This window comes from Manis javanica, chromosome 10 (genome assembly GCF_040802235.1).
Source record: "Manis javanica isolate MJ-LG chromosome 10, MJ_LKY, whole genome shotgun sequence".
NCBI classification, from domain to species: Eukaryota; Metazoa; Chordata; class Mammalia; order Pholidota; family Manidae; genus Manis; species Manis javanica.
Genome location: NC_133165.1, coordinates 74,720,720 through 74,734,819, shown reverse-complemented (window position 1 = coordinate 74,734,819; position 14,100 = coordinate 74,720,720). Strand labels below are relative to the sequence as shown.

The following is a 14,100-nucleotide window of genomic DNA, read 5'->3' as shown; positions in this document are numbered from 1 at the left end:
TGAGGATGATGGTTAACTGTCTGGTAGGCAGGAGAGGAATATGATTAAGAATCAGGATAGTAGGTACACAGTGCACTTATTCTTTATATGCTACATATACATCATATGTGTTTTTTGGATGTAAGAAATACTGATTTTTTTAAAAGACAACTTTAATATTTTGATTAGTGTGTTCTTCATGGCTCCATGAATTTTTTTTTTTTGGTATCATTAATCTACAATTAAATGAGTGACATTATGGTCATTAGACTCCCCCAATCATCAAGTCCACAACACACCCCATTACAGTCACTATCCATCAGCGTAGTAAGATGCTGTAGAATCACTACTTGTCTTCTCTGTGTTGTACAGCCCTGTGCCCCCCACCCTCTACATTATGTCTGCTGATCATAATGCCCCTTTACCCCCCTCGTCCCTCCCTTCCCACCCATCTTCCCCAGTCCCTTTCCCTTTGGTAACTGTTAGTCCATTCTTGGGTTCTGTGAGTCTGCTGCTGTTTTGTTCCTTCAGTTTTTTTCTTTGTTCTTATACTCCACATATAAGTGAAATCATTTGATATTTGTCTTTTTCCACCTGGCTTATTTCACTGAGCATAGTACCCTCTAGCTCCATCCATGTTGTTGCAAATGGTAAGATTTGTTTTCTTCTTATGGCTGAATAATATTCCATTGTGTATATATACCACATCTTCTTTATCCATTCATCTACTGATGGACACTTAGGTTGCTTCCATTTCTTGGCCATTGTAAATAGTGCTGCAATAAACATAGGGGTGCATATGTCTTTTTCCAACTGGGCTACTGCATTCTTAGAGTAAATTCCTAGGAGTGGAATTCCTGGGTCAAATGGTATTTCTATTTTGAGTTTTTTGAGGAATCTCCATACTACTTTCCACAATGGTTGAACTAATTTACATTCCCACCAGCAGTGTAGGAGGCTTCCCCTTTCTCCACATCCTTGCCAACATTTGTTGTTGTTTGTCTTTTGGATGGTTCCATGAATTTTTTTTATCAGTGTTTTATTGTTTGTTACATGTGCTCTGAAGCAGGCTCACATTTTACATGGTTAGGATCCAAATGCCAATTTATAAATGGCCTGAAACATATAGTCCACAAAAGTCTATTACCAAGAGTATATAGAGTATGGTACAAAATTGCAACTTTAAGGAAAACAGTTAATGAAACTGAGTATGTAATATATATTCAAATTTGTAAATGTGTTCAATTTACTTCATGGTTTGTTTTCTGTATTATAGTTTTCCTATGTAACTGTAGATACTTATTTTTATTGAGATTATCACATTTTTCTTTTGCCAATTTAAATTACTTTTGCTTAGTTTTTTTTCTTTGCTTTTCTTCTTTGCATAGACTCACCCATAGCAAAAACTGAAGGAAGTCTTCTTTTTTAGACTAGAAAGTATGAGGAAGGATTCTGGGATGTTTAAGAATAAAGCATAATTATATCTTAGCATTTATTAGAGGTGATTTTTGTTTGAGGAAGGATTCTGGGATGTTTTAGGATAAAGCGTAATTCTATCTTAGCATTTATTAGAGGTGATTTTTGTTTGTCTTAACCAAGTCACAGTAGGGAACTTGTATGATTCTCACAAATGTAGGTCTCCCATTTATATATACTTAAAGGTTCTATAATTTACATAGTGATAATGTAAATAAAGACAAATTTCAAAGTCCCAAATAAATCATGTATAATCTGTAACTTGGAATTATCTGTGTCAGTGTTCCGCATGTTTTGCATAAGAGTAGCTAAGGTGATACATCACTGTTTAACAAAAACTATCAGCATTTATTGAGCATCTGTTTTTGCCCAGTGCTATGTTACAAGCTACAAACAGAAAAGAAAGTATACTCCCTGAACTCAAAAAATTTACATTATTTGATTACAAGTTTCCTACACTTAAAATCACAACGTAACCAATGATTACCTTCTTTTCTTCTGACTATCGTTACTGACTTTTTATATTTGAAGTCTTTTTGTCTCCTTTTCCAGCTTTGGAATCAAAATGTGAATACCTCCCCACTTTGTGTACTGTCCTTTAAATAATCATACAATTACTTCAGTTTCTTAGTGCACTCAGCTGATCTTCTAAAGCTATTTTAACTTCAGAGTTAAGAGGAAAAAAAAACCTCTTTTATTGTGTCTGTGTCATATTTGCAGGTGTTAGTGATAGAACAGAAAAATGAAGATGGAACATGGCCAAGGGGTCCTTCAACTCCTAAGTAAGTGCTTCTACATTATGGCTTTATTTTTGCATGATTTTGAAGCTTTGCTTTCAGGTAAAAGAACCAAATAGTATGTTGCAAATTCATATACCTTCTTTATATTTTAATTTTAATTTTCAGTATAAAAGTTATCTAACTTTACACTTAATATGTTATAATTTAAAAATCTTCAAATTTAAATATCTTTTAGCATAAGGTGCAGTCTAAATACGTTGTAAATGTTAGGTTACATTGCTTAATACAGTCACATCACTGTTAAATACCTTGTTTAAATTTTTAAGCTTTTTTTGTGATTATTTTAAAGGTATGTTAAAAGAATGCTCTTTATTAAAATGAACCCAATGTGAGAGTAATATTTTTGTTTAAATAAATGTTTTAGAATATTAAAGCACAAGGAGAGATAGACAAATATCAGAATTGCTTTTTAGTGGTAAATGAGGGATGAAAGAATTAGAAATCTTTAATTTTTTTTAATGTGGTAAGGACACTTGCAATCTGGCATCTTAACAAATTTTTAAGTGCACAATGCAGTACTGTTCACTGTAAGTACATTGTTGTACAGCAGATCTCTAGAATTTATTCATCTTGTATAACTGAAATTTTATCCCCATTGAATAGTAACTCCCCATTTCTCTCTTCCCCCAGCCTCTGGCAACCACCATTCGACTCTGTTTCTATGAGTTTGACTAGTTTAGATACTTCATATAAGTGGAATCATGCAGTATTTGTCTTTCTGTGATTGGCTTATTTTACCTAGCATTATGTCCCCCCAGATTTATCCATATCATTCCATATGACAGGACTTCCTTTTTTAAGGCTTACTATTTGTTGTATGTATATACCACTTTATCCATTAATTCATTGATGGACATTTAGATACATTTCCCTATCTTGGCTATTATGAATTGTACTGCATAGAACATGGGATTTTGGGTATAAGATACTGATTTCATTTCCTTAGGATGTATACCCAGAAGTGAGATTTTTGGATCATATGGTAGTCCTATTTTTAATTTTTAGGAAGCTCCGTTATGTTTTCCATACAGCTGTGCCGTTTTATATTTCCACCAACAATGTACAAGTGCTCCAATTTCTCCATATCCTTGCCAGCACTTTTGTTATTTTGATAATAGCTATCCCAAGGTGTGAGGTGACATCTCATTGTGGTTTTGATTTGTATTACTGATGTTGAGCATCATTTCATATACCTGTTGACTGCTGTATGCCCTCTTAAGAGGAGTGTCTATTCAAGTCCCAGATCCATTTTTTAATCTGGTTATTTGGGGTTTTTTGCTATTGAATTTTAAGTTCCATGTATATTTTATATATTAACCTCTTATCAGATATGTGGTTTAAATATTTTAAGATATCTGAATCTATAAAACTAGAAAAAAACCTTAGGGTGAAAAGATTCATAACACTGGTCTAGAGAGTGATTTCCTAAATGTAACACCAAAGCACACCAACAAAAGCAATAGTAGGCAAATGGAACAACATAAATTAAAAGGTTTCTGCATAGTAAAGGAAACTATGAGCAATGTGAAAAGGTAACATATGGGATGGGAGAAAATATTTGTAATGGTTTTAGAATGATCAGATACACAGTCCATCATCAAAACACTTAGGGTTAGTCGTATTTCAGTGTTCAGACTTTTCAAGTCTTTGAGAAGTAATATGGTACATATGCCACCTATTACTTTAATACATCTCAGGAGTCCAGGGGAACTCTTTTAATCAAACACAGTAATATTCAGCAAATATTCACACTAAGTAGGATAAATATGGATACAAATAGCATCATATTAGTTTAGGTTAGGTTGTCCTCAAGTGAATTGTGAAAAAGATTTTAAGTTTTCAAACTTTTGGAATTTCAGATGTTCTGATAAGGGATTGTCGACCTATATTTTGAAATCCTTAAAATAATACTTCTTAAGTTAATAATTAGTAATTGCTAACTTAGCAAAAAATAAAAGAGAAGAATAACTTGGTACTTAATTTTCTTCAAAACTATAACACACCTTTAAGTGAATTTAAATTTTTCATGAGAATGTGTGTAAGTTTACAAATTGCATTTTATTCTTACTCCACTGAGTTGGATGTAATATAAGTAAAACTTAGTATAGGATATTAAAATCACGTAATAGAATCATGTAGACAGGAATAAACTAGTGAGCTCAGAAAAACTCATCTATATATGAGGACTTGATAAGTGGTACCACTAGAAAATGAGAACTAGGTTGCTTAAAGCAGATAGGTGCTTAGATTTTACTAGAGAACTGACTGGAGAAAAAGCAAGAATACTACCTTATACAGAAGGATTAAAGACCCAAATAAGAAATATAAGCTTTAAAGCTAATGAGAAATTTTGGAGAATGTCTGTGTCTTAGGGATCACAGAACATAAGGTGAAAATTGAAGGATGTGATTTCTAAATTAAATTTTTCTGTTAAAGCAAACCATAAACAAAGTTAAAAGTCAAATGTCAGTTTTGGAAAATCTAAAACCTACAAGGGAATAATGCCTACAGTGTATAAAGAACTGTTATAAATTAAAGAAACAAGGCAACAGAGCTTTTAAAAAATAAAAGATATGAATAGACAGTTCAAAGAAGGAGAAACACAAGTGCTAACAGGTAAATGAAGAGATATGCAAACAAATTTCAAATGAAGCATGAGATACATCTACCAGCTGCCAGAATGTCTAATAGTGAAGAAATTGCTAATACAGTGTTTGGAGGGTTGTAGAAGTTTTGTTTATTGATGGTGGGAGTGTAAACTAGTACTGCCATTCTATAAATCATTCAGTGTTTAATTACATCAGGAATGCTTAATCCCTGTCACAGGGCAAACAGTGGAATTTTTATGCAGGTTCCTGAAGAAACAATCTTTGTAGCTCCATTGTTTGTGCTAGTGAGGATTTGGAGGCAGCCTAGCTAAGTATCTATCACCAGGAGAGGGAATAAGAAAAATAAATGTTGGTATGTTATGGAATACCAGTTTAGGAGGTAGAAGCAACAATGGTGAGATCTTCAAAACTGGCTGTTTGAAAACATACAGTTGAGAGAAAAAATATAAACAAAATGAGATTTTAATTTAGCACCATTTATGTAAATTTAAAGCATATTATATAAAACATAATTAAGAATATAGAAAAAGTACTTACAGTGGAGGAAAATAGGAGTATAGATTAGAAGAAAAGGTTGAGGAATTGTCACTTGCTTTCATTTACATGTAATTGAAGTCAGGAAACAGATTCTTTTTTTTCTGGGTGAATGCCAGCTTTTTAAAAAAAGTGGATTTCTTTGTGTTCAGGGAGATCACATTATTATAAGCACAGGTAACTTAAATTCAGCTCTAGCAGACTGCATGTAATTTTAGGCCTTTAGGAAAGAAATTTCAACATGGGAAGCTACAGAGGAGCCTGTTTTCTACATTCAAAATTGCCATTGTATCTGTCAGAAGGACAAGCCCTGGCCCTCAGCATGGCATAAAGATGTTAGTTCTAATAAACATCACTAACCTGGGCTTTGCCCAGTGCTTACACTGCTTAGCACATAACCAGTTCCCATATAGAGTGTCAGAAGCCAAGGAAAAATCAGTAAAAGCTGTAAGATGGTGATAGAAGGAAGAATCACCTGTTGAGTACTTGGTTAAAACACAGTTTCTTGGGCCCCATCCCAGAATTTCTGATTTGGTAGATCTTGGTGAGGCTCATGAATTTGCATTTATAATACATGCTATGTGAACTACAGTAGGCAGCAGCTTCCAAGATCCTCATCCAAGATGTGCAAAATAGAAATTTTTATGGTGGGTCTAGGAATCTGTATTTCAGGTGCTGCTTATGAAAAAGAAAATGTAAGAATATGATTGCAATAGGCATATATTTGCCAAGAGAAAACATGTTAGTATCTAATTGTCAGACTTCCCTGTACCACTGAAAACAGAACTTAAGTGCTCTAAGGGTCCTAAAATAATATTAAGCCCATTTTTTATCAGAATTGAGACCATATATTCTCACCTGAAGTATAAATTTTGGGGCTACTTGATTAAGAAGAAATGCTAAATATTAAAGGTAAAATATAATTTTGTTTAAAACATGTAGTCCTGCAGTTATAAAAATGTTTATATCCCAAAACAACCCAAAATCTGTATTAGAAATGTAAAAACTTAATTTAAAAATACACAAAAGTTTTCTTATCTGGATTTTTCTGCCATATAGCAGCATATGATTTGAAATTTTCATCTTTATGTTCAAGACGTATTTTAAAAATACCCCAATGCTTATTGCTAATTATCAGGGAAATGCAAATTAAAACCACAATGAGATACCATCTCACAGCAGTTAGGATGCCCAACATCCAACAGACAAGGAACAACAAATGCTGGTGAGGATGCAGAGAAAGGGGAACCTTCCTACACTGTTGGTGGTAATGTAAATTTGTTCAACCACTGTGGAAAGCAATATGGAGGTTCCTCAAAAAACTAAAAATAAAAATATATTGGACCCAGGAATTCCACTCCTAGGAATTTACCCGAAGAAAACAAGATCCCAGATTCACAGTATGCACCCCTGTGTTTATCGCATCACTATTTACAATAGCCAAGGTATGGAAGCAACTTAAGTGTCCATCAGTAGATGAATGGATAAAGATGATGTGTGGGACATATACACAATGGAATATTATTCAGCCATAAGAAGAAAACAAATCCTACCATTTGCAACAACATGGATGGAGCTAGAGGGCATTATGCTCAGTGAAATAAGCCAGGTGGAGAAAGACAAGTACCAAATGATTTCACTCATTTGTGGAGTCTAACAACAAAGCAAAACTGAAGGAACAAAACAGCAGACTCACAGATGTGAAGAAGAAACTAGTAGTTACCAAAGGGAAGGTGGTGGGGAGGGTGGCTTGGGAGGAAGGGAGAAGGGGATTAAGGGGCATTGTGATTTAACACACATAATGTAGGAGGGGTCACATGGAAGGCAGTATAGCACAGAGAAGACAAGTAGTGACTCTATTAGCATCTTACTACTCCGATGGACAGTGACTGCAATGGGATGTTGGGGGAGACGATAATACAGTTGAATGTTGTAACCACAGTGTTGTTTCTGTGAAACCTTCATAAGATTGTATATCAGTTATACTTAATAAAAAAAAGTACTCCAGTGCCTATTAGTTTTCTCACAACTTGCATTTCTAATCTAGTTTTTAAGTTTATTATTTCCTACAACTTCTCAAGAACACAATCTTTTCTATTAATACTTAGAGAAGTTTTAAACCTTCAAAGTTTTTTCAGTGCTGTTAAATATGACCACTTACTTTTCCGAAGACATTGGTATCAGGTGGGTAGTGTAATTATTTAGTTGTAGATGTGTGGCTAGTTAAATTTTGTGTTTCTGAAAAAATTATTTTAAGGTCGAAAAATTGTAGAAACCTGGAAAAAACTAAAGTGGAAAAAACTAATCCATAAATTATCCCTTACTCTTCAGAAAATTTAATGTAATACCTTATTCCTTGGCCATAGCTTTTATCTGAAGTACAACTTTATTAAATTTTGACTAAATTGTATTATTAATATTTTTCTGTATAGTTCCATGTAGGTATAATTACTTTAAAGAGTGTCTCTGAAGTTATTAACATGGTAGAAATAGAAAGATCCAAGTTTTGCTGTTTTTGTATAAGTAAAAATCTTCTTATAAAGGTAGCATGAGATACTGATTTACTTCAGACATTTTCATTAATTGCTAAAAAATATCGACAGAAGTCATGACTAAGTATCTGGTGAAAAAAGTTAAGGATCATAGATTATTAAGAAGAGGCAATTTTCATGGGGTAGAAAACATCTAGAGAAGAATCCATAATCAACCAGATAAGGCATGAGAGACTGAAAAAAAAAAATCAAATGGAAAACTAAGCCCGTATTTCTTACTCATATATTGTCCCCCTGCCATCTGTGTTTTTCTTATTAACAGAATTCCAGATTGATGACTGAAACACTAAGTATATACTTAAGCTAGCACCACATTAGTGTTTTTACAGCATTCTGTCCCTGAGTGCTCTGCTTGAAAAGAGGGATTACCTTAATAAATAAAACCATTGCATACTATTTTTTATCAAGGATAAATAAATATCTAGGTGACTCTGCATTACTCTATTTTTGCTTTTTTACACCATCTTTTCATTATCATAGCTGTTTAAATATAGGTGGAAAAACTTAGTATATACTTTAGAATTCTTTAGCCACAGAGTAGAGTTGCTAGTGAAGTGTAATATCCATATTACATCAAAGAAAGAGAGCTAAAAGACTTAGGTTATAATGCACTGACTATTATTCAACCCCTAAATTAACTCGACAGTGTTAGTTAGATGGGCTATGTGTAGTCTAGGTCAGAAGTTGGAATGAAAATAGGTAAGTGATCTAACTGTTAACGTTTATCAGTAATGTCCTTAGCAGCATTTTTTAAATGTTAACATATTTGATAATTACCTGTGGATCACATCTATCCTTCTCTCTTTGATCTCCATGCTGTTTAAGGGCAATCCCTCTACTGATGGTATTTATACCAGTGCCTCCTAGACCTTGCTCTTTCTTTCATTATCTCATCTCCTACATATGTATGTATGTAAATGCCACACATATAGTACTCACTGAGTTAACACTAGTTCGTTCTTTTGTTTCTTTTCTAGAATCTTACCCCCCAGCCTATAAAATATAAACAAATCTGTCCCATCTTTAAAAACAAAAACAGAAGCTTCCTCCAAATACCATTTCTAGTTTTTCTTCCTTTGACAGGCAACTTCTTTAAAGAGGCAATATTTAATTATTCCTTACCACACATTCAGGATTTAACAAAGTCCTTCTTTGTTTTTTTTTTAACCTAGTTTATTATGGTAACTATTTCCTAAAGAATTTCTCGTAATTTGGATCCATGATACCATGGTTTTTCAAGGACTGCTTTCAACTCTCTGACCAGTCCTCTGGCTAGCTGGCTCTTTTCCTTCCTCCCTGCCATGTTTGTGCATTCAGATTGTTTACTGCACAGCTCTTGAGGGCATCATTCACATTGCAATCATTGTGAGAGGCCCTCCTTGGAACTGTGTAGTGTTCAGCATCACTGGCTATATACAACAGCATTCTCACACCTTAAATGCATTGATATTCTATAAATTTTCATCTGAAGACCTCTCCTTTCTTACCATAACAGGTTCTCCAAATTAGTACGTTGACTCTGTGCTGCTCCTGTCCCTCAGCTCAAACTAATACAGATGGATACACCATTCTGTATTTCTAGCCTAGAACTCTTCTTCTCAATTCTAGATTTTTCATAAATGTCATGTAGTACTCACCATGTCAAACTGATCTGAAATCTTTTTACCCCACCTGCTCCATTCCCTCAACCTACACTATATCCATATTCGCTATTCCTGATTTCAGCTATCATTTCACAGTCATTTTGAGTTCCTTTTTCAGCTGAGTCTCTTTATCTAATTAGCAAGTGTTACAGACTCTACCTCCTAAACCTGAAGATTTTAAATGTTTTAATCTTGGTACTCTTTTATAATCTTAAAATTTATTAAACTCTCAGTTTGTTATATAGATTGTATCCATTGACACCATGTTAGAATAAAAAATTTTATTATAAATAACAATGCTAGAGGATCCAAGATGGGGGCGTGAGTAGGGCAGCAGAAATCTCCTCCCAAAACCATATATATTTTTGAAAATACAACAAATACAACTATTCCTAGCCAGGTCACATCTACATCTGCGAGAACTCAGCATCTCACAAAGGGGGTAAGATACAATCCGCAACTTGGCGGGACCCAAGCGCTTCTCCCACCCCAGCTCCCCAGTGGGAGGAAATGAGTCAGAACGGGGAGGCAGTGAAAGCCCAGGACTGCTAAACAACCAGCCCTAGTAATCAACACCGGGAGCGCAGACACACACTACACAGTGTGCTGGATATTAGAGAAACAGAAAAGCAAAATCTGCAAGCAGGTACCAGCAATTGGCTCCCCTGGGACAAAAGAAAGGTGAGTGCTTTTTGAAAGTCTTAAAGGGACAGGGACCGGACAGCTGGACTGAATCTTCGCAGTGCACTCAGCCCAGCAGCTGGGAATCCCATGGAACTCCAGGCTCCCTAACCCCCTGGGTGGCAGTGCAGCTCTGAAGGCCCTCGGCGATAAGCAGCCGGCCAGTCATTCCCCCAGCCGGCATGGCCCCCGACACAGCAGCCCAGTAGCCTGAGAACAGCCTTGAGCGCCTGAGGCAGTGACAGAGCGGCCAAGCGGCCTGGGAGCGGCCACGTGAGCCAGCAGTGGCAGCGGAGCGGCTACACCCCCAGCAGCTGCACAGAATCTCCTCCTGGTGCATAGCTGCCTGGGCCAGACCCAGAGGCCGCCGCCAGCACGCACCTGTCAGGCACAGAAGAAACCAGGGCAAGGCGCGAACAGGCGCTGCTCTCACAGGACAGCATGCTGGGTGTGCCTGCCACACCCCACAGGGCTCTGGGCTACCCTGACGGTGAACCCACCCACGGCAGCTTAGGGGATAAATCTGGAGGCTGCTCCAGGAGTGCAGGTAACCAACACAGGTAGCGGAGAAGGGCAAGGTGACCAGCAAACATGAAAGGACTTTGTTCTCCCAGCTAACACACATGCTACCTGCCTATAGCTACCAGTATCGCCATGAAAAGGCAGAAGAATTTGGTCCAGTCCAGAATTACACAGACAACCCCCTGAGAAAGGGCCTGGGGAGATAGATTTAACCAATCTTCCTGAAAAAGAATTCAAAATAAAGGTCATAACCATGCTGATGGACCTGCAGAGAAATATGCAAGAGCTAAAGGAGCAAGTAGGGAGGGAGAATACAGAAATAAAACAATCTCTGGAAGGACATAAGAGCAGACTGGATGAGGTGCAAGAGGCTGTTAATGGAAGAGAAATCAGAGAAAAGGAACACAGAGAAGCTGATATAGAGAGAGAGAAAAGGATCTCCAGGGATGAAAGAATGTAAAGAACTGCGTGACCAATCCAAACAGAACAATATTCTCATTATAGGGGTACCAGAAGAAGAAGAGAGAGAGAAAGGGATAGAAAGTGTCTTTGAAGAAATAATTGCTGAACACTTCCCCAAAATGGGGAAGGAAATAGTCTCTCAGACAATGGAAGCACACAGATCTCCTAACGCAGGAAACCCAAAGAGGACAACACCAAGACATAGAATAATTAAAATGGCAAAGAGCAAAGACAAAGACAGAGTATTAAAGGCAGCCAGAGAGAGAAAAAGGTCACCTACAAAGGAAAACCCCTCAGGCTATCATCAGACTTCTCAACAGAAACCTTACAGGCCAGAAGACAATGGCATGATATATTTAATGCAATGAAACAGAAGGGCCTTGAACCAAGAATACTGTATCCAGTACGATTATCATTTAAATATGAAGGAGGGATTAAACAATTCCCAGACAAGCAAAAGTTGAGGGAATTTGCCTCCCATAAACCACATCTACAGGGTATTTTAAAGGGACTGCTCTAGATGGAAGCACTCCTAAGGCTAATAAAATAAAATCACACCAGAGAAAGCAGACCAACCAAATACTAACTAAAGGCAAAAAATAAAATCAACTACTCACAAAAGCAGTCAAAGGAAACACAAAAGAGTACAGAATAAAACACCTGACATATAAAGAATGGAGGAGGAGGAATAAGAAGGGAGAGAAATAAAGAATGAACAGACTGTATTTGTAATAGCTTAATAAGCGAGTTAAGTTAGACGGTTAGATAGTACAGAAGCTACCCTTGAACCTTTGGTAACCATGAATCTAAAGCCTGCAATGGCAATAAGTACATACCTATTGATAATCACCCTAAATGTAAATGGTCTGAATGCACCAATTAAAAGACAAAGAGTCACTGAATGGATAAAAAAGCAAGACCCATCTATATGCTGCTCACAAGAGACTCACCTCAAACCCAAAGACATACACAGTCTAAAAGTCAAGGGATGGAAAAAGATATTTGATGCAAATAATAGGGGAAAAAAAAGCAGGTGGTGTAGTACTGGTATCAGACAAAATAGACTTCAAAACAAAGAAAGTCACAAGAGATAAGAAAGGATATTACATAATTATAAAGGGCTCAGTCCAACAAGATATAACCATTATAAATATATATGTACCCAACACAGGAGCACCAACATGTGTGAAATAAATACTAACAGAATTAAAGGAAGAAATAGAAAGCAATGCATTTGTTCTAGGAGACATAAACACACCACTCACTCCAAAGGACAGATCCACCAGACAGAAAATAAGTAAGGACACAGAGGCACTGAACAACATACTAGAACAGATGGACTTTACAGACATCTACAGAACTCTACACCCAAAAGAAACAGGATACATATTCTTCTCAAGTGCACATGGAACATTTTCCAGAATTGAGCACATACTAGGCCACAAAAAGAGCCTTAGTAAATTCAAAAGGATTGAAATCCTACCAACCAACCTCTCACAGCACAAAGGCATAAAACTAGAAATAAATTGTACAAAGAAAACAAAAAGGCTCACAAACACATGAGGGCTTAACAACATGCTCCTAAATAATCAATGGATCAATGACCAAATTAAAACAGAGATCAAGCAATATATGGAGACAAATGACAACAACAGCATAAAGCCCCAACTTCTGTAGGATGCAGCGAAGGCAGTTCTAAGAGGAAAGTATATAGCAATCCTGTGCTATTTAAAGAAGAAAGAACAATCCTAAATGAATAGTCTAAAATCACAATTATTGAAACTGGAAAAAGAAGAACAAATGCAGAAGGAGGGACATAATAAAGATCGGAGAAGAAATGAATAAACTTGAGAATAATAAAACAATAGAAAAAATCAATGAAACCAAGAGCTGGTTCTTTGAGAAAATTAACAAAGTAGATGAGCCCCTAGACAGATTTATAAAGAGAAAAAGAATATACACACTCAACAGAATCTGAAACTAGAAAGGAAAAATCACAACAGACCCCACAGAAATACAAAGGATTATTAGAGAACACTATGAAAACCTATATGCTACCAAGCTGGAAAACCTAGAAAAAAATGGACAACTTCCTAGAAAAATACAACCTTCCAAAGCTATCCAAGGAAGAAACAGAAAATCTAAACAGACCAATTACCAGCAAAGAAATTGAATCAGTAATCAAACAACTACCCAAGAACAGAACCGCTGGTCCAGATGGATTCACTGCTGAATTTTATCAGACATATAGAGAAGACATAATACCCATTCTCCTTAAAGTTTTCCAAAAGATAGAAGAGGAGGGAATACTTCCAAACTCATTCTAGGAAGCCAGCATCACTCTAATACCAAAACCAGGCAAAGACCTCACCAAAAAAGAAATTGCAGACCAATATCCCTGATGAACATAAATGCAAAAATACTCAACAAAATCTTAGCGAACTGAATTCAAAAATACAACAAGGAGATCATACACCAGGATCAAGTGGGATTCATCTCAGGGATGCAAGGATGGTACAACATTTGAAAATCCATCAACATCATCTACAACATCAACAAAAAGAAGGACAAAAACCACATGATCATCTCCATAGATGCTGAAAAAGCATTCGACAAAATTCAACTATCCATTCGTAATAAAAACTCTCAATAAAATGGGTACATGGGAAGAACCACAAGATAATAAAGGCCGTATACAACAAACCCACAGCCCACATCATGCTTAACAACAAGAAGCTGAAAGATTTTCCTCTAAGATTGGGAACAAGACAGGGAGGGATGCCCACTCTCCCCACTGTTATTCAACATAGTACTGGAGGTCCTAGCCACGGCAATCAGGCAA

General features: G+C 36.2%; 1 protein-coding gene across 5 annotated transcripts in view; it reads left to right on the top strand.

Moving 5' to 3' along the window:
• Nucleotides 1–14,100, top strand: part of USP15 (ubiquitin specific peptidase 15) — a 140,522-nt gene that overhangs the window by 64,591 nt on the left and 61,831 nt on the right. For all 5 annotated transcript variants that reach the window (XR_005054182.2, XM_036992289.2, XM_036992288.2 and 2 more), the window contains exon 6: nt 2,176–2,237. Coding sequence is in view for 4 of the 5 variants with exons in the window: in XM_036992289.2 (XP_036848184.1) it covers nt 2,176–2,237 (62 nt within the window). In the remaining variant the exon portion in view is untranslated. The remainder of the gene's footprint in view (nt 1–2,175; nt 2,238–14,100) is intronic.